The sequence below is a fragment of the Mastomys coucha genome, unplaced genomic scaffold (genome assembly GCF_008632895.1).
Source record: "Mastomys coucha isolate ucsf_1 unplaced genomic scaffold, UCSF_Mcou_1 pScaffold20, whole genome shotgun sequence".
Lineage (NCBI taxonomy): Eukaryota > Metazoa > Chordata > Mammalia > Rodentia > Muridae > Mastomys > Mastomys coucha.
The window spans coordinates 66,747,035-66,766,941 of NW_022196903.1; the positions used below are offsets into that span (position 1 = coordinate 66,747,035).

The 19,907-nt window shown below is 43.8% G+C and overlaps 1 protein-coding gene across 3 annotated transcripts in view; it reads right to left on the minus strand.

The window, feature by feature from the left end:
• The window catches only part of Dnah6 (dynein axonemal heavy chain 6), a 223,851-nt gene that overhangs the window by 25,971 nt on the left and 177,973 nt on the right, over positions 1-19,907 (minus strand). For all 3 annotated transcript variants that reach the window (XM_031382227.1, XM_031382226.1, XM_031382225.1), the window contains 5 exons: positions 14,283-14,516; positions 11,574-11,709; positions 8,594-8,730; positions 4,274-4,464; positions 2,155-2,315 (listed from right to left, as the gene is read on the minus strand). In XM_031382227.1, coding sequence (XP_031238087.1) covers positions 2,155-2,315; positions 4,274-4,464; positions 8,594-8,730; positions 11,574-11,709; positions 14,283-14,516 — 859 coding nt within the window. The remainder of the gene's footprint in view (positions 1-2,154; positions 2,316-4,273; positions 4,465-8,593; positions 8,731-11,573; positions 11,710-14,282; positions 14,517-19,907) is intronic.

Sequence of the window (19,907 nt, forward strand, 5' to 3'; positions counted from 1 at the left end):
TCTTTCTTTCTTTTTCTTTCTTTCTTTCTTTCTTTCTTTCTTTCTTTCTTTCTTTCTTTCTTTCTTTTACAAGAAGTAGTTATTCTAGGGAAGAAAAACAATACTGTAAAGACTTTTGAAAAACTCAGTCTATAAATTTCAAGCATATCATAAAGTGTTTGAGGATAAAAGTGTGAGCAGTTCATCTTGAGACTTCCTGTCAGCTGGGCTGGGCAGTCTGGAAGCTGGTACATTTCAATAAAGAAACTAGATATGTCAATAAAAATTCATTCATTTTCCTGAATGTATTTAATATATATTTTTATTGATTCTTTGAGAATTTTATTTTGATCATTTTCAGCCCCTTCCCAAACTCCTTGCAGAACCCCTTGAGTCTGTTTGTTTGTTTGTTTGTTTGTTGTTATCTTGAGACAGGATTCCTGACTGTCCTGGAACTCATTCTGTAGACCAGGCTGGCCTTGAACTCACAGAGATCCTCCTGCCTCTGACTCCCTAGTACTGGGGTTGAAGGTGTACACCACTGCTGCTCTGCTGTCTTTTTTTAAAACAAAATCTCAACCTTTACCAATGAAGAGTCGGGAGCCAGATGCTGGGAGGAAGCCTGCTAGCTCAGAGAGGCAGAAAAAGCACCCAGCCACCCAGCTGACCTTCCTCCTCATGGTGTCTCAGAAACCTCCTTTAGACTTCTACTTCCTGTGCATCTCTCTATCCATCCTCCTGACTCCCTCTTAATCTGTTTTTATTTTTCTCAGTCCTATGTTCACTCCCTGTCAACTGGTTGCTTGCTCTGCCTCTTGACCTATGGTTGACTTTATTTAACTCCTGTTCACAATATTCAAGCAGAAAGTTCTTGAATTAAAGGTGTGTGCTAAGGCTGAGCCACACCATAACTAAAACCAGGTTTATCTAATAAAGAACACAATATCAGGGTTCACAGTGTGATCAAATATCTTGTAACAGTCATTCTGATTTCCTGATTACTTTTTTTTTTTTTAAAACACCTATCAAGTCCAATTTGTGCTGTTCAAACATTCTTAGATATATGGTCTTCCAGTGAAGCATGGCCAACTTAGCAGAGGCTACACTCAGTGAGGATCAACTCTCCTCATCCCAGCAGCTATCAATTGCCAGTAGCTCCTCAGCTGAGAGTGGGACTTCATGCCTACCTCCTGTCAGTCTACTAAAGCAATGCTGGCAAGAAGCTGAAGGAGCCCTACTGCCAGGAACTACTTCTGTGACGCCAGACCTTGACCTGTAGCGAAGACCTTGCCATTGTCATTGGAGGCGAAGTCCCTTCTCTCTCACCCCTTCCATTGGGGATGAAGGCCTTTCAGGGATGGTGACCTAGTGAGCAAGGCAGCTGAGTACCCTGTAAGGAAGCAGCTTGTCTCCTCCATAGGCAGCAGTGAGGGAATGAGACAAGAGTCATGCAGTTCTTCCCTTCTCTGAAAGCTTGCTATAGTTGGCAAAGACCCAAAGAAGGGGGTCCTAGGGGATACCCTAGGCCATTTGGTATTCTCCTTATGGTTTCCTGGATCTGTGGTTTGTTTGTTTGTTTTGAGATGGGCCTACTCTGTAGACCTGGCTTGCTTTGAACTCACAGAGATCCACTTGCCTCTGCCTCCTGAGTACTGAGATTAAAGGTGCCCACCACCACACCAGGTCCTGTAGGCAGGATGTTTTGTAGCGCAGGCTAGCATTGAGCTACGCTGGCTACTTTCCATGTAGCCCACGATGACTTTGCATTTCTGGCCTTGCTTCCTTTCCTTCTCAAGAGCAGGGATTTCAGCAAGGGGACACAACACTGACTCTGCACTTTTATGTTATAGGGTGAGATTTAATGTCTTTTCTTGATGCCAGACTGTTTCTCTATTTCTTTTTAATCACAGCCATAGGATGCATTTCAAGTTCAGGTGGCTATATGTGAAGCAAATGATTCAGTGGACCATCTTCTTACTGGGAGTCCAAAGGCCTACTTCTGAATCCTGACTGTGGGTCTTTACCTAACCTTCCTATTGTTCAAGTTTTTCTTTTCAAGAGGAGAAAGTGTGAGGTCTGTCATGGAGGCTTGCCATGAGACAAGAAGAGCTTGTCTGGACAAGAAGAGCTGTGTGAGGATGCTGCCACTCCTTGGGAGCTATGTGCACAACTTACTTGGATCTGTGAAGGTTTTGATCAGCTCTTCCATTGCCAGCATCCAAGAAACAGCAAGATGGCAGTTCTGCAGAAACACCCAGTTTCCGGTTTTCATTGCATCCTTGATCATCTTCTCAGCAATGGGGCCCTGCCCTTGTCCCAGAGAAATTGACTGCACTCTGGATGGAAGAACAACAGTGGAAGACTTACTTGCAATATAAATACCTTAATTAATTTTAAAACTACATTTATTTATGTTCTCTGTACAGATGTGTTTGTGTGTCATATGTATGTGGATGGGTGCTTAGGTTTCATGATGTGCATATGGAAGTCAGGGGACAATTACAGGAGCCGGTTCTCTCTACCATGTGGGACTCAAGGGACTGAATTTAGGTCATCAAGCTTGCCTGTAAATGTCTTTGCTCAGTGAGTTTTAGACTCACTGCATAGTTCGGGTTGGCCATGAATTTGAAATTCTCTTCCTTCACCTCCTGAGTGGTAGGATTACAGAATGAGACCTAGCTTGTCAATCTTTTAAATGATCTCTCTTTTTAACATTTCATTTAAGAAGTGTTTTCATATCTAATGATGTTACCTATATTAATACTCTATCACTTTGCCTACTATATTTACATCTACCAGCTACTTGGATCAATTTATATGCACAAGATGAGGTATAGGTCAAAGTTCATTTTATGTGTATGGCCAGCCCACTGTCTAAGGACTGCATATCAAAATGATTAATTTTTTCATTGTTCTAAAGCATTACTTTCATCATAATGGTATCCCAAAATAGGTCAGTGCATTTCTGATTTTTGTATTCTCTTTTATCCATCTGTTTATCTAGTTTGACAAAGACCATACAGTCTAAAAGAGTTTAACATGTTATAGCATGTCTTGACATGTGTTAAGACAGATCATCTCACTTTGTTTTGTTTCTGTAATACTTATTCATTCCTTTTAACCATTGTAAAGTGGGCAGTTCAATGTCTTGTGGTACATCCACAGTGTTGCATGTCTAGTGAGTGACCACTTGCTCGTTCCAGAAATGTTTTCACACCTCCAGAGAAACCCCACATCCTATGTTGAATTCTTCAGAAAAACAGAACCATCAGAACACACACACAGACATGAACACACATAGACACACACACACATAGACACACACATGCACTCGCACATTATTACTTAAAAAAGTGTGCAGATACATTCTCCCAATACACAAAGATGTGTGTATATATTCATATATAAGATATAATGGGTATTGGCTCATGTGATCATGGAGACTAGGCTGGAGTTCATACTGTATATCACCCGTCCTGGATCTCTGTCTCTCAGACTTGGACTGGAGCTATACATCATCAGCTCTTCAGAGCCTCCAGGGTGATAATTGAAGAATTTGGGACCTCTCAGAGTTTGTAATTGCATAATCCAATTCCTTATAATAAATTTCTACACACACACACACACACACACACACACACACACACATGCACACCCATACACATACACATACACACACACTCATGTGCCACCCATATCAGTAACCTATGATTCTGTTTCTCTGTAGAAGCTCAATGAATAAAAATCATGAAGCCTAAATAAAGGGATGGATCCATCATCTCTCTTTCTGTAACTCTCAGTCTGGGGACTAGGCCATACCAACAACTTTGTTTGGATCCCATTGAGCTGGAGGTCATCTTGAGAAAGATGAAATTATAAGAACACAAAGAATCCTGTTCTTAAAGGTATATTTGAACATAAAGAGAAAGGTTCACTCTTTGTATGATTATGTGACTGTTATTCATGTATTAAATGCTACACAGGTTCTAATAGATTTCCACTAGATTGTATTTTAATTTTAGGCCATCTTTCTTCAGCTCAGATGAAATTTACACCTGCACTTACACTTTTTTAACAATATGCATGGCTGAGGACTAAACCAGTTTATTCATTGAGTAAAGGTTACTTGAGTGGAAAAGCTCTGTTCTACAGGAGAGGAGCACTTTAGTATAAGTGTTGATAGGGCAGATAACAATATCGTATATACACATAATACACACATACATATTACATATATGTATACACACACGTATATAAAAGCATATATAACTATAACCTTGTGCTGTGATCTTACCGTTCTGCATAACCACTGTCCCTGGCAAACCTTTGAAAGGCACCCATGGGATCAGAGCCTGTGCTCAAGATGAACACCAGGGGCGTGCTGCTGGACATGTCCTGATACAGAGTGGCCAGGTCCACTGGAGGCGTCTCAATAAACTGTTTGCCCAGATTTTCTATCACAAAATCTGTAAGAGCAAAAACCACCTGAAAGTTGGAAAAAGGAAAAAAATGTTAAAAAGTAGTATTCTGGGTTGAGGAGGCTTTATGATCCTATCCCGGTTCTCTCTCTCTTAAGAGGAGGGTGCTCTGTACTTTTTGGTATATTAGGAAATAACTTGTTTACAAATTTATGTTTTAATTATGTGTATGTCTGCATGTGGGCACGTGCACGGGAGTGCACAAATCTTTAGAGGACAGAAGAGGGCACTGGATCCCCTGCTGCTGAGTATGCCATGGGCATGTAAGTGACCAGCTGTTAGCTGCCTGAGTGTGTGAATGTGTGTGATTGCATGGGTATGTGTGTTTAGAAGACAATTTTAGAGGATGGGGTCTCTCTTCCCACCCTGGGATCAGGGCACTGAACTTTAGATCTTTGGGTTTGCATAGCAAGTGCTTTTGCCACTGAGCCAATTTTTAAAGAACAGAATTTCATCTCTGAGTCTAAACATGTTGCTTCTGAAGGAGGGTGAATTTGTGTTCAAGACTGTAGTCCCCAGGGAGAGCAACTGTGCTGGAATATCCCCATTCTCCTGAAGAAGAAACATTTGACTCTAGTGGATAGGACCACTGGACACCAATGGCTCTGGTTCACAACAGAGCTGAGAATGAAGGGTTGGGCGGGCACCTTACACTCTTGTCTCAGAGACCTTGTCTCTGGTCTTATCTGTTCTAAGGCTCCTATGGGCACTTTATCTCCGTAGGAGTCTAGATCTTCAGTTTGAAAACTTAATTGGAATTCTTTATTCCAAACTTTATTTTTTTCTTTCCACTTAGTTAATTGATGTATCTATTTGAGACAGGATCACATCATATGGTCCTAGCTAGCTAGCTTGTAACTCACTATGTAGATCAGACTGACCTCATAGAGGTTATAGAGATCCACTTGCCTCTACCTCCAAAGTGCTGTGATTGCAGACATGTGTCACCATGTCTGGCCCAAATCTCATTTATTTAACAAGTCATTCTCTGGAGCAAAGACGGGCAATGTTCCTGCATGATCTGATGAGGGTATCTAGTTAGCAGGGGAGATGTCTGGTATATTGTCATTTTGAACTTCCTTTTCAGGGTGATCTTGTCCACGGTCTTGGCTGACTTGGGTTTTTGAATTCTCTGGAGTAATTGGCTTATTCTCATTTTTAAAACACAGTCTGATTCTAGACTCTTTATGTTAACCTGTGAAGCAAGTTTTTTGGTGGTATGAGCCTTATATGGTGTTTGGTGGAATGTGTGAGTAGGAGTTTTCAGTAAGTCCTCTGTGTGTTGGCAAAGATGCCTACCGTTTGTAGCTTTTGTCATATTTTTAAAACAATTTATTTTTATTTTGAATTATGCATATATGTGTGTGGTTATGTGTTTGTGAGAGCGGCGCCTATAGAGTTCGGAAGAGGGATCAGACCCCCTGGAGCTGGGATTTCAGGCAGTTGTGTGGGGCTGGGAACTGAATTCATTTCATCTGCAAGAGCAGTGTGTTCCCTGAAATGCTGAGCCATCTCTCCAGCTCCAGTTCGTCGTATTTAGAAAACCTGGTTAGGAATCACAGTGAATGCTTTTTTTTTTTTTTTTTTTTTTTTTTGGTTTTTTGAGACAGGGTTTCTCTGTATAGCCCTGGCTGTTCTGGAACTCACTCTGTAGACCAGATTGGCCTCGAACTCAGAAATCCTCCTGCCTCTGCCTCCCAAGTGCTGGGATTAAAGGCATGTGCCACCACCGCCCGGCTACAATGAATGCCTTTTTATTTAGACATAGAAGGAAAAGATTTCAAAGGCTTATTCCACTCCATTTCCATATTACTTAAGACAAGACCGGATCTTGTTTTGTGAAGGCTCTGCCCATGCCCTCAGTCCCCAAGGTTATCTCAAGGCCTTATGAATCACACCATTTTAAGGAGTTTGTACGTTTCTGCATGACAGAGCCTTTTAACAATATAATCACACAGTTCCTAATTATAATTCATTAATTTCAAATATATAGCCAGTGTTTACCTTTCTTCAACTGAATTATAAGTATGTCTATATACATGTTTAAATAGCAATGGGTTTAACTTAAAGTCTAAATGAAATATATACATAAAGATTAGTTGATTTCTTTCATATGCCTATTCCTGTTAAAAATTCCTTTTTTGGGGGGGGATAGGGGAACTTCCAGAAACGACTCAGGGATTAAAAGCACTGCTGTTCTTGCAGGTGACCTGGAATCAGTTCTTGGTACCTGCAGGGTGGCTAGCAACTCTGGTCACAGAGGATCCAGTGACCAGATTTCATGCCAGGTATCAGGCATGGAAATGGTACACAGAGTATGTGCAGGCAGAACACAATTCACATAAGAGAAATCTCCTTTTTCTTAAACAAAACAAAACAAAACCTCTGTTCCCCTCGAGAAACAAACACTTGGCTGTGTAAAGCAGACTGTGTGTGTCTTACATCATTTCTCACACAGTGGCCAAATCACAAAGCTCGTCGTTCTTAGGGACTCCTGCTCTCTAGTCTCCCAGTTTCCTTGAAGGCTTGCTGTGCTGTTTCAGAGCCTTCCTTCCCAAAGTGTTAATGACTTACCAGCCATGCCCCAGCCTCTACCTCTACGCCACATGACAAGCTCAGTGCACATTCCTTGCTAGAGTTCCCTGTCCTGTAACTCCAGGGCATCTCGTTGCATTTCAGAGAGCCATGGAGATGGCCGACCTGCGATCGTGACCGTAGTATGCTCCCAGAGAAGTCGTCCTTTGTGTCTATAAGCCCCTTCTCACACTTCATCCTTTCAGCCACACTTTGAACATCACTGTGGCTGTGTTGCCTTCACTGCAGCCATTGACCCCAACCCCAAACCCATTTTCCTAAAGAGACAGGGCAACGCCACATTAGTAGGAGTGCTCTGACCATTTCTGGCTAATTCTGGCTAGTTCTCCCCACTGAGTCCTCTCCCCTTCCATCTCTTCTCCAAAGAACAGCTTCCGTTTCTCTTTAGGGCCTTCTGAAATTCACTGTGCGGGTTCTTAGCAAGGTGATGTTAGTCCTTTATTATCAGTAAAACTGGGATCACATCTGCACATATGAAAATGAACCATCCACATCCATCGTTACCCTGCCATAGCAACCATCCGCATCCACTGTTACCCTGCCATAGTGAAACTGCCAGTCTCATTGTTTTCCAGAACGCTTCTCCCAACATGCTTTGTTTGTGCTTGTGTTTTTTGTGTTTTTCCAGGACAGGGTTTCTGTGTAGTCCTGGCTGTCCTGAAACTCATGCTGTAGACCAGGCTGACCTTGAACCCTGAGATCTGCCTGCCTCTACCTCCCAGGGCTGAGATTAAAGGCTTGAGGTACTACTGCCCAGCTCTCCCAGGCTTCTTCCTGCTTCTGGGACTAAGCGTTTTCCTTTCCCAAAGGTGGGACTCATCAGCGGATCACCCTCCTTTGTCCAATGACCTCTTATTCTCCCAGAGTCACAATAACCTCTGTGGCTTTACTTTTCAACTGAACAGTGATGGTTTCTTCGTCTGTATTCTAACACACACTTCTCTCTGGAGTTTCTAGACTGCCATCCACTCTGACAGCTGGTTGGCGCTGACAGCTCACGGGCATCTTTCTTTCTCTGACACATGCATCCTTTCATGTTGGCTTAGTTTTTTTGGCACAGCTATAGCCACTGGCACCCAAGCAGAACCTGGGAGCCACAGCAGTTCTGCGGTCACATCCCTGCCCTCTTGACAATCTGCTACTTCTGTCTCAACTCTGGCATTCATGATTGCTCCCACAGACTACTTTAGTAGTTTGCAAACAGGTCTGGAGACTATTTTTTCCCACCCCCCATTAAATGCCTCCTCTTGTTTTTAAGATTAATTCCCTGACAAGACCTCTCAATACAACCCAGTCCCACGTGAGAAATGGCAACACTTCTCTAACAGTGCAAAGTTGACAGGAGGTGACCAGGTTCCCAGCTGGCTATTTTTCTTATCCTGGAGGAAAAACACATTCTGCTAAAACCACCATCTTTATTTTTAAACTGCTTCCTAAACTTGACTCTTGCTAGTGATAAGTATATCCACGACTCACAAGTAGCTGATGATCTTTGGTGGAAATGTCACGACATTGTCCTTTAGTTAAAAAGGACTACTCACCTTTTCTTCTTTGCAGCATTTAACAAGAATTAGCTTATGGAAAGAGGTGAAGTCTGCGCCCCAAACATGGCCCTCTTCATGTTTCTGTTTGAAGTATCCTTCCCAGCTCTGTGGGTTAATATAGGTCTCAAAAGATCCTGGAGACACGATTTTAAAAGATGCTTTAATCCAAGCAGTTTTGACTTCGAAATTACATAAATACACGTGGTTAGCTAAAAGAAGCCACCTTTAAATCTTACTTCCAGGTTTTTAAGACACAAGTGTGAGAACATTAACCTCTGCCCTACTCAAAACTAGTTAGAAAGCAAAGAATTTAAAAGAAGATTACAAAACAAAATCCAACCGCAAAGCACTTACAAACAAACAAACAAACTGAGATGCTAAAAAATCAAGGAATGTATAGAAATATATTAAGCAATAGGGAAACTGGAAATAATTAGAGTAACCCCCGGGCAAAACAGAATTTAAAATAATCATGATTAAATGAAGCAATAGGTCAAATTCTACTAACTAAAATATAAATTACATAATAAAAGTACAACAAAATAAACACATATATTAGACAATAACATGAAATTTCTCAGACAGCTCCTGTTGGAGGTAGAAGGAAAAGCAGAAAAGAACACAATAATGTTAAGAAATAGTATACAGGGGCCTGGAGAGGTAACTCAGAGGTTAAGAGCTCTGACTGATCTTTCAGAGGTCCTAAGTTCAATTCCTAGCTCCTGCAGGGCAGCTCACAATCATCCATAATTCCTGTTCCAGGGATCCAGTGCCCTCTTCTGACCTCTGTAGGCACTACACATGCATGTGGTACACAGGCATGCAGACATAAAAAAGCACTCACTAAACATAAAAATAAATCTAAAAAGAAAATTAAAGAAATAGCATATAATTATCAGCCTTCCAACAAAGTACTGAGTCTGGCATATGTAATTTGACTGAGATAAATAATAGATGAATAAATTGACAGATATCCAACCCAATGCCTGATACACACAGTACATTATTCTTCTCATATCACCTCCAGCAATGAAATGTTCCCAAGAAATGAGCCTGCATCTCAGTGGAGGGTTAGGATGCTAGTTAGTTATTTTTAAAAAAAGATATATTTTATTATTTTTCTTTCTTCCTTCCTTCCTTCCTTCCTTTCTTTCTTTCTTTCTTTCTTTCTTTCTTTCTTTCTATCTTTCTACCTACCTACCTACCTACCTATCTATCTGTGTGAGTGGGAGGGTACCTGCATACTTATGTACAGGTGTCCACAGAGGCCAGAAGAGGGCATCGGATGCCGTGGAGCTGGATTGCTGGGCATATTTCTCAGGGCCTGATAGTAGCAAAGAGCCAATGACACTTCAGAATTGAGTGACACTTATGGTAGTGGCCCTGGGTTAGGGTCACCTCTGCAGAACTTCTAACTCCTGTAGGGGGTGAAGGCTATCACAAGGGTATGCGCACAGAGTGTGAGTCAGGGCGGTACTCATCAGCTGAAGGTGACTGCATCCCTGTGAGCAGACACACACACACACACACACACACACACACACACACACACTCATACTCTCATATATAGTTTTATTTTGAAGATTTATTTGTTTTTATTTCATATGTTAATATAACATACTTATTATTTGGTAACTTTGCATATGCATACAATGTTTTGAACACCGACGACTCTGCCCCCAATCTTCCATCCATTTTTTATTTTTATTTATGTGAGTGTGTGGGTGCCCAAGGAGGTCAGTAGAGGGCTTCTGGTCTCTGGAGCTGGAGTTATGGGTGGCTCTGAGCTGCCTGCTGTGGGTACTGGGAAATGAACCCCTGGCCTTCTGGAAGATCGGGAAGCTCTCAAGCACAGAGCCATCTCTCCAGCTCCTGCATATTCTAAATAATTACTCTCAACTAATAAAATCTGTGGTCCTTGGAAACCATAAAAGGCTATATGTTAAGACAATCCAGAGGGTAATGTTACAGCTCAGAGCTTTGTTGCCTGTGGCCCCCAAAAAGGGAGCACATCATGAAGAGGTGGGAGGGACTCTGGGATGCTGGCACTGTCCCATTTCTCAGGAAGTGGTGGTTTATAAATATGTAACTGTAGGAGGTCAAGTTGCACCTCTGACTTTTTAGTGCATATTCCATTCCTTAAAAAAGCTTAAAGGCTCATCGAATACAGCTACGGCTGCCTTAAAACTGATGAAACGGGCTAGGGAGGTGGCTCAGTGGTCAAAGTGCCTTCTGTGCAAGCATGACGACCAGCGTTCAGATCTGTAGCACTCAGGCATTATTGCTCTTGCCTGCACCATGAGTGGTGACAGTAGAGGCAGGTGGATCTCAAGGGCTCTCTGACCAACCAGTTTAAATGAGTAACTTTAGGTTCAGTGAGAGACCCTGTCTCAAAAACTAGGGCAGAGTAGTGTTAGAAGAAAGACGACCAAGGCCAGCTTCTGAATAAGCAGTACATTTTCCCATATAGTATATAAACACATGCATAACACACGCACACACACACACACGCACACGCACATGAACACACACTCACATGAACACACACACACGCACATGCACACACATGACCACACACGCACACACAGGCACGCACACATGAACACACACAGACACACACACACACACACGCACACACATGAACACACACGCACACTCACACGCACACACACATGAACACACACACACATGAACACACATGCACACACACACACACACACACGCACACACACACACACACAGGCACGCATGCACTTGCGCACATGCACAGAATGGCCATGAAATATTCAAAATTCATGAGCCAAGCATTCAATTCAAGATTTTGTAATAGCAATTCACCTATGACTTCTTAAAGGGATTTTTTTTTTAAAAGCAAAAAGTATACACGTTGGAGAAAGGATGAATTTGTGAATTTAAGTCAGGACTCAGGAGCCCGTTTACCCCTCCCCGTCATCAACAGCACTTTTTGCCATCTTACCTAAGCTTACAGGAATGGGATGCAGCAGTATATGTTTTGTAAGTCCTTCAAAAATTGGAAATGATTCCTCTAGGTCACAGCACGAGAACCACATGTGGAGGGGCAGCCAGGGAGCTTCCGGCTTAGGAGGGCGCTCCTGCAGGGAGACAGAGAGAATGTGAGCAGCCGTGAGCAGTCGTTTGCAGAAACAGCCACAGTAGCGTGCATGCTCTTCCACCTTGTCTAGGAGGAGAAGAAACCATAACAGTGAGTTAGAAACAGCCATTCTCAGGGCTGGGAGATGGCTTGTGGGTAGGGACACCTGCTGTGCAAGAGTGAGGGCTAGAGATCAGATCCTCAGCATCAGTAGAATGATTAGGGTGTGGCTGTGTGCATCTTTCAGAGTCAGGAGGATGGTTGGAACTTGCTGGCCAGAAGCCTAACTGAAACCAGAACGCTCTAGGCCAGTGAGAGGGCCAATCTCAAGGAAGGAGAGGCAATAGAAGAGGGTGCCCAGCATTCTGTGCTGGCCTCCATCCATGTGTTCATGGGCACCCCCAAGTGCATACCCCAACATACAACCATTGTCTTAACACAAATAGTCATATATGGTGAAGTAGACATGAGTGGGAAAAATGAGTACACACCCATAATACCAATGGGGGAGCATCATGAGTTCAAAGCCAGCCTAGGCTACCTTGTCTTAAAAGCCAGGAAGTAAGCAAGCTAGCAAAAGTCAGAGTGCTGTGCCAACCCCAGTTCTCACAGGACAGCTCTGAACATGGGGACAGGCTGAGACTTTGAGGTCGACAGTGCAGAGAGCAGAGTTGACCCGGTGAAGGAGTAAAGTCAAGTCAGTCTGCTTACACTGAGGATCACCCCAAACACCCCACCCCTACCGCCTCAACTTCAAAATACTTAATGGCATCCCCCCCCCCCCATGCACAACTATAGTCCAAAGAGTCCAAGATGGTGTCAGCGTGCAAGGGTGAGGAAAGCTGAGCAGAGGTGTAATGTAATGTCAGCACCATGACAAGTAAAGATTTAATTTTGCAGGAATGGAGGGAAGGCTCAGAGGTTAAGAACACTTGCTTGTCTGGTAGAGAACCTGAGTTCAGATCCCAGCGGCCATGTTAGATGGTTCACAACCACTGGTGACTTCAGTTCCAGGGGATTTAACACCCTCTTCCGGACTTGGCAAGCACTCACATGCGCTCTCCCAACATACAAATAATTTAAAAGAAAACCCGTTAAGAACACTTACACATGTACACGCACATGCACACCATAATTTAGCTGTGATAAATGCATATGGAGTTATTTCAGATATTCCTAGAAATCTCCATTGTAATGCCTGGCAATATTCCTCGAAACACATACATAAGGCTGAAGAGTTTTTTTTTTTTTGTTGTTGTTGTTTTTTTTTTGTTTTTTGTTTTGTTTTTTTTTAAAGAGAGTATAAAATATATCTCCAACCATTTAAAAAAAATAAATTGTATTTATTTATTTATTTATTTACTTATTTATTGACTGTGTGTGAGTGCATGTGGGTGCACACGTGCCAGGATGCACATGTGGAGGTCAGAGGAAAGCTTGTGCGACTCATTTTTTTTCTTCTGTCACATGGGTCTTGAGGACTGAGCTCAGGTCATCGGGCTTGGCAGCAAGTGCCTTAAACCTATGAGCCATTTCGTTGTTCCAAACATTAAAAAAAAAAAAAAAAATCACTCACCTTTCATTTTATTTATTTATTTTTTATGAGAGAAGGAAAAATGTAATTTTAAAAACTTCTGAAAATTTTCTAAGTAGGATTTCTGTGTGGAAAGATTGCCTTTATTTTTGCTTTTGAAACTGTGTGTGTGTGTGTGTGTGTGTGCGCGCACTGTGTGTAGGTGCCCACGGAGGCTAGAAGAGGACGTTGGATCCTTTGGAGTTGGAATGGCAGGGAGTGACAGCTCTCAAGTGTGAGTACAGCTCTCAAGTGTGAGTACTGGGGACTCAGTCTAGTCCCCTGGAGCAGTGGCAAGCACTTTGAACTACCCAGCCGGCTCTTAGTTCTTCACAGGTAATTAATTTCCTGGCTCACTGGCTATTCCTGATAAGCCTTTTCTATGGCGAAGACAATGCTACATAGCAGGCGAGATATCAACCAAATTCTACAGCCAGCTGAGCTGTAACCGGGCCTCCTGACCATGGGGCGTTGTCAGGTAACTGCGTGCACCTGTGACTTGCATGCAAAAATGACCCTCACTGGCCCACCTGTTTGAACAGTTGGTCTCTAGCATATGGTACTTTGGGTAAGTGGGTTTGTGGAAGCTTTAGGAAGTGGAGTCCTGCTGGAGGAAGTGGGTCACTGGGGTTGGGTCTTCATGTTTACTTAACTGATCCCCAACTGACCCAGGATAGGATTCAAACTCACACAGACCTGTAACCGCATGTAGCTTTCAACCTTTAAGCCCGCCCCACTTCTAGTTCTAGCTTTGCTTCCTGACTATGGATACAACGTGATCATGCGCTTCCTGTTCTGTTACCATGCCACCCCTCTAGCCCCCCTGCTTCCCCCCCGTCCTTTACAATAGACTGTGTGCCCTCTGTTGAGTTCTTGTGATCATTTTCTTGAGTTGCTTCCGGGCAAGTATTTGGTCACTCTGTGGTCCACAACAGTAAGAGAAGTAACACACGGGTTAATAGGTGGGAGAGCATTTTCCCCACTTGGTGCATCCCAGGTACCTTCTCCATCCCTGCAGAACCTCGGAGGAAGAAATTCCACTCCGCCTCAGTTAGCTGCTCCTGCTGGCGCATGATGTCAACGCAGAGCATGAAGCTGTAGATGAGCTTGTGCTGCTCGAAGAGTCCCCGGGACACGTTGGTGTACGCAGTGAGGAGGGTCTGCTGCAGGAGAATTTCCAGGCGCTCCTTCAGGTTGTCACTCTTCTCAGAAGTTTCGATTGTTGTGTTGAACAACTGAGGAAGGAAGAAGGATTTGACTCACTCGCTGTGAAGCAAAAACTCTTGTTCCTTCCCTCTTTCCCATTTTGACATTCACTGAGCAATGTGTCAAACACTGGAAAAAAAAAACATCTAGCTCTCAACTTAGTACGTGAGATTCGTCTTTGGCACCACCCCCACCTCAATTTTCAGGAATGGACCAACGACAGACTCTTAATGATGCTCATAACATGTAATTTGGTGAGCAACAGGACCTACTGTAGAAGGCAACCTGGCAGCAGCAGCTTCCTTCACATCAACACTGTAAACTCTCATCCTGCTGGCCCAAGAAGCTGACTTTAAAGGAGACACCCATCCTATTTCCTGTCTGGAGATTGTGAAAGTAGACCCCACGCTCAAAGATGTTCCATTTTCTAGAGATGACGGCACTTCAGGATCAGGGATGGGAGGTTGGAGGTGGCCCTAAGTATTTCTGGCATCATCTGAGCTAGGTCCATGTTCTCCCTGATTAGCAGTGCTTAGGGGAAGGACATAGTTATTGTAGACAACTGTGATAGTCCCTTGTCATTCTGGTTGGTGAGTTACTAGCATGGTTCTTTTGATGCCCTCACAGGGAAAGATGATGTCACTCATTTGAGTTAGTGTTCTTTCAGTGCTGGGGATAGAACCTTGGCCTGTGGGCAAGAGCTCTACTTCCAAGCTTTCTTCAGTCCCAGACTTCCTGAGACAGGTTCAGGCTAACATAGTCCAGGCTGGCCTTGAGCTTACTAGCTAGTACAAGCTGTCCTTCAGCTCAAAACTCTTCTGTCTCGGCCTCTCCGGAGTGCTATGATTATAGTGTGCTCCACCATGCCTAGCAGTAATGGGAGATGGAACATTTTTGTTGGTGGGGGGTGCTGAACCCCAGGTCTGACAATGCTAGATAAGTACTCTTACCACTGAGCTTTGTGTCCCAGACAGCGAGTTTTCCTTAAAAGCCTGGGAAGTTGCAGAGACTGACGAGAGCTCAGAGAAATGTAGTATCTTTGGTGTCAGAAACCAAACCAAACCAAACCAAACCAAACCAAACCAAACCAAAACCAAAAAACAAAAATTCAAACAAAACAAAACAAAACACAAAATTGTAGAGTGCTCTAAAGAATTTTCATGTGAAATGAATTTATGGCTGGCTAATGGGAAGGATTAGGAGGTGTGGCTGTTTCAAACGCCCCCTTCTTCCCCGTCAAGTCTTTCTCTGCCTTGCGCTTGTGGACGAGATGTAAGCTCTCAGCCACTTCTCCAGTGCTGCGTCTGCCTGCCTGTTGCCACAGTGGTCATGGACTCTTGTTCTGAAACTGCAAAGCACCATTACATGCTTTCTTTTCTTTTCTTTTCTTTTTTTTAAAAGAATTATTTTATTTCATTTTTATGTGTATGAGTACACTGTAGCTGTACAGATGACTGTGTTCGATCATGTTGTGTGGCTGCTGTTGATCTCAGGACCTCTGCTCAGGGCCCCGCTCGCTCTGGCGTAATTTTCTGCAGCTGTCGTCAGACGCACCAGAAGAGGGCGTCCGATCTCATTGTGGGTGGTTGTGAGCCACCATGTGGTTGCTGGGATCCGAACTCAGGACCTTCGGAAGAGCAGTCAGTGCTCTTACCCTCTGAGCCATCTCGCCAGCCCACATGCTTTCTTTTATAAGATGCCTTGGTCATAGTGTATTGTCACAGCAATAGAAAGGTAACTAAAGTAGTGGACAATGTCCTCTCTTGGGCTGTTGTCTGCAAATATATTTTGGGTTCCTGATTTTCTTTCAAAGCATAAACCCTTCAGGATTTGACACTTCCCCCATGCCTGCCCCCCCCCCCACCTCAGGTATGTTTAGAGCATCCTCACATTCCTTTCTTTTATTTATTTTTATTTCTTTTATGTATGTATGTATGTGTATCTTTTTCTTTCCCCACAGAGGTCAGAAGAAGGTGTCAGATACTATGGAACTAGAGATCCAGGTGTGGGTTCTGGGTACTGAACTTGGGTCCTCTAGAAGAACAGCAAGTGCTCTTAACCACTGAGCCATCTCTCCAGCTCCACATCTGTATGCATTTTTAAATTTATGTATGCCTGCATGTTCTATGTGCACCACAAACATGCCTGGTGCCTGTGGAGGCCAGGGGTGGGCATTGTATCCTTGGAACTGGAGTTACAGATAGCTGTGAGCTGCTGTGTTGATGCCAGCCCAGCGGGTCCTCTCGACTGCTCAACTGTCTTTCCAGACCTCACACATTTATTTCTGGAAGAGATTTTAGAACTTGGAAAAGCATGAACTCCCAAGCAGCAGGGATAAGAAAGTATTGTCTGAGTCCTTTAATATTAAAGGACTCGCGGTATTAAAGGAGTTTAAAATCCTCGCAATGACCAAAAGGGACCAGAGATGGGAGAGCCCAGATCTGTGCCACAGGAATTGAGGGGTCACCCCAGTGCAGAGGACTTTTAAAGGACGATTAGGCAAATGCACTGCAGAAAGAGAACCCAGGCCTTCTAAACAACAGACTCTTGCTTGCTTCCATCTCTCAGTTAAGTCTTCTCAACACAGGGCATGTGAGCTTCCACCCGGGTAGCCTTCTCTCCTGCAGTTCCAATTGCTGTGGGGCCCTGGTGGGAACGGCAGTAGCCATCCAGTCCAACCTAGCTCATGTTCATAATCCTTGTCCAGGCTTTCCTGTTTTCATGGGAATTGTTTGACCGCTATGGATGGATGCAAACAGTCTCTTCACTCAGGAGACTCGTGAAGTGCTCTATGGTGCACAGCACCACAGAGGACAGGGGGATGGACAGCTTTAGCACAGCCTTCTGAGGGGTCAGACTGCAGCTGGAGAGGGACGCCCTCACCTGAGGCAAGGCAGGCTTAGTGGCATAGGAGGCGGTTCAGGTGAGAGGAGTAACTGCTGGTATCGCTGGCTACCCTACCCATCTGGAATCAGGGTGGTACCCTCCTCCCACAAGTCCGGACTATCCCGAGCAACTTGCTAGACCTCGGCCACTGTGCTTGCCACTTGGGGTCAGCACACCTGGATTCTCTGTACCTTTGCTTCGGGGGGAGATACTCTCTTGGTACCCACCTGATTTTCTTGTAGCAAGATGGCTACTGACTGTGAGCACAATTGGATGCTGTTTAACTCTATGTGCATGGGTGGGTTAGGCCAACCACTGTCTGCAACAGCAGTAAGAAACTTCCTACATCTTACTGGGTGTCCCTGATGAATATCATAAGCCAGGAAAGCCAGACAGTGATAATTTGAAGAAAATAAAAATGTATTACAAAAGAGGGAGGGATTATAAACAAAACATACTGCATTTTTTACTACTAAAGAATAAAATGAAATTCCATTAAAAAACAAACAAAAAATTGTAAAGAGGCTTCTGGGAAGAAATTTAAATTCTTCCAGAGTCAGCCCTTATTAAGATCAAAATATGTGTTCAAGGTTGCATTTACTGCTCCAAATTGCATTCTGCTTCTCACAGGTGACATTTTAAATTAGCCAGTGGAGTGAGAACTGAGTTAGGAATTAAGTCCCAGCAGGACTCCTGCCAGGCCTGTTTGCCCACTTGCTTGACTGGGCCCAGCTATGCACTCTTCTGATGTAAGCCTTTGCATGGCTCAAACGCTTAGGGTTTCGTGCTTATTTCTTTGAGACACTAGATCTCTTCCTTGAGACACTAGATCTCACTTCTTAGAGTGGTTGGTAATCCAGCCGTGCGAGTAGTCATCACGGCTTGTGCAGGTGTGTGGCAGGCCTACCTGGAGGAGGTAGCCTTGTGGCTGGAAGCCAGAGTGCTCTAGATACGGAGAGACTGCTCTTAGCCCAAAGGAATCAGTGAGTCTGGGCAGCGGGAGTGGACCAGTTTTGCTAATGTGTCCTGAGGAGTCAGGCACGTTTGTAGTTCTCCACTGTGAGGCACAGAGAAGGAGGGGGCCTTTGTTGCAATGTCATGGAGCATTAGAAAAGTGGTATCAAGCTAAATTGCTCTGTGTTAGAAAGGTCTACGCTCTGAGTGCCGGCTAAGGATGGGGAAGAAAATATCGCAGAGCAGAGTATAAGACAGGCAGGATGGTCAAGTCTATCTAAGACAGTCCCTGAAGACTATAAATAACACAATTGTACTCTCCTGTTGGATTCCTGCTTAAATAAATAGTTTTTAACTGCTTTGGCTATAAAAACAAAAGACACAGTTAATTGGGAGACTATGGATATGGAGTTTCCTCTCTATAGTAATCTTTTTACTATCTATATGAATCCCTTAACATGTCATAGACCTTGACACGTTATACATAATAATATTTCTTTTTAAAAAAATTTACATATTCACTTTACATCCCAATTGCTGCCCTCTCCTTCTGGCTCCCCCCCCAAGTCCTCCCCCACCCTCCCTCCCCTTTTCCTCTGAGAGGGTGGCACCCCCCTCCCACGACACATCAAGTCTTTGCAGGGCTAGGCACATCCTCTCCCACCTGAGGCCAGACAAGGCAGCCCTGTTAGGGGAGTGTATTCCACAGACAGGCAACAGCTTTAGGGATAGCCCCTGCTCCAATTGTTGGGGAACTCACATAAAGACCGAGGTGCACATCTGTCACATGTGTGGGGGGCCTAGGGGCATAATAGTATTCCTCTTTTGACTATCTTTGCCTCTTTCCTTCCAAGCTTTTGTACATAGATAGATTGCAGATTGCACATATTTCACCTAATACTTAAAATTTTTTTTCTTTTTTAGCTAAAATGGTAAAATTTTTTGACATATGTGACGGGAGGAGCAGGGAGGCAGAAGTTTGGGCTATCGAGGCACCCATAGGGTGAGCGTTCTGTCTCCCTGCCATCTTCAGTGATCCCAACAGAGCTTGCAGAAGCTTCGTGACTCAGAATAGATATGCAGAGCTCTTGGCGGAGACTGAGCATGGCTGTAAAGAAGGTGAGACATCCAGTGTTCGGCAGGAGAGAGGTGTGAACATGAGGCAAGAGAGATGGAGAGAAAACTGGGATGTCTCACGGTTGGACAGCGAAACAGAAAAGGAGGACAGAAAGAGAGGTCTCTGAGCCACAGCCATCAGGGAAGACACTCTGGGCAGGGGCTGGGGCAGACACAGGAACCAGCTCTGCTAAGGTTGGTGTCACACTACCAAGCCTACTACAGAGTAGGAACAGCCAGCACAAAGTACAGAGAGGTTCTTTTCTGTGTGTGTGTGTGTGTGTGTGTGTGTGTGTGTGTGCTGTGATGTTTATATATATGGGTATTTATGCATGCTTTGCATATGTGTGAACACATGCACATATGTGAACATGGAAGAGGAGCCCTGAGGTTGATGTAGGGAATCATCTTCATTCTTCTATCTTACTTCTTTTCTTTTCTTTCTTTCTTTTTTTTTTTTTTTT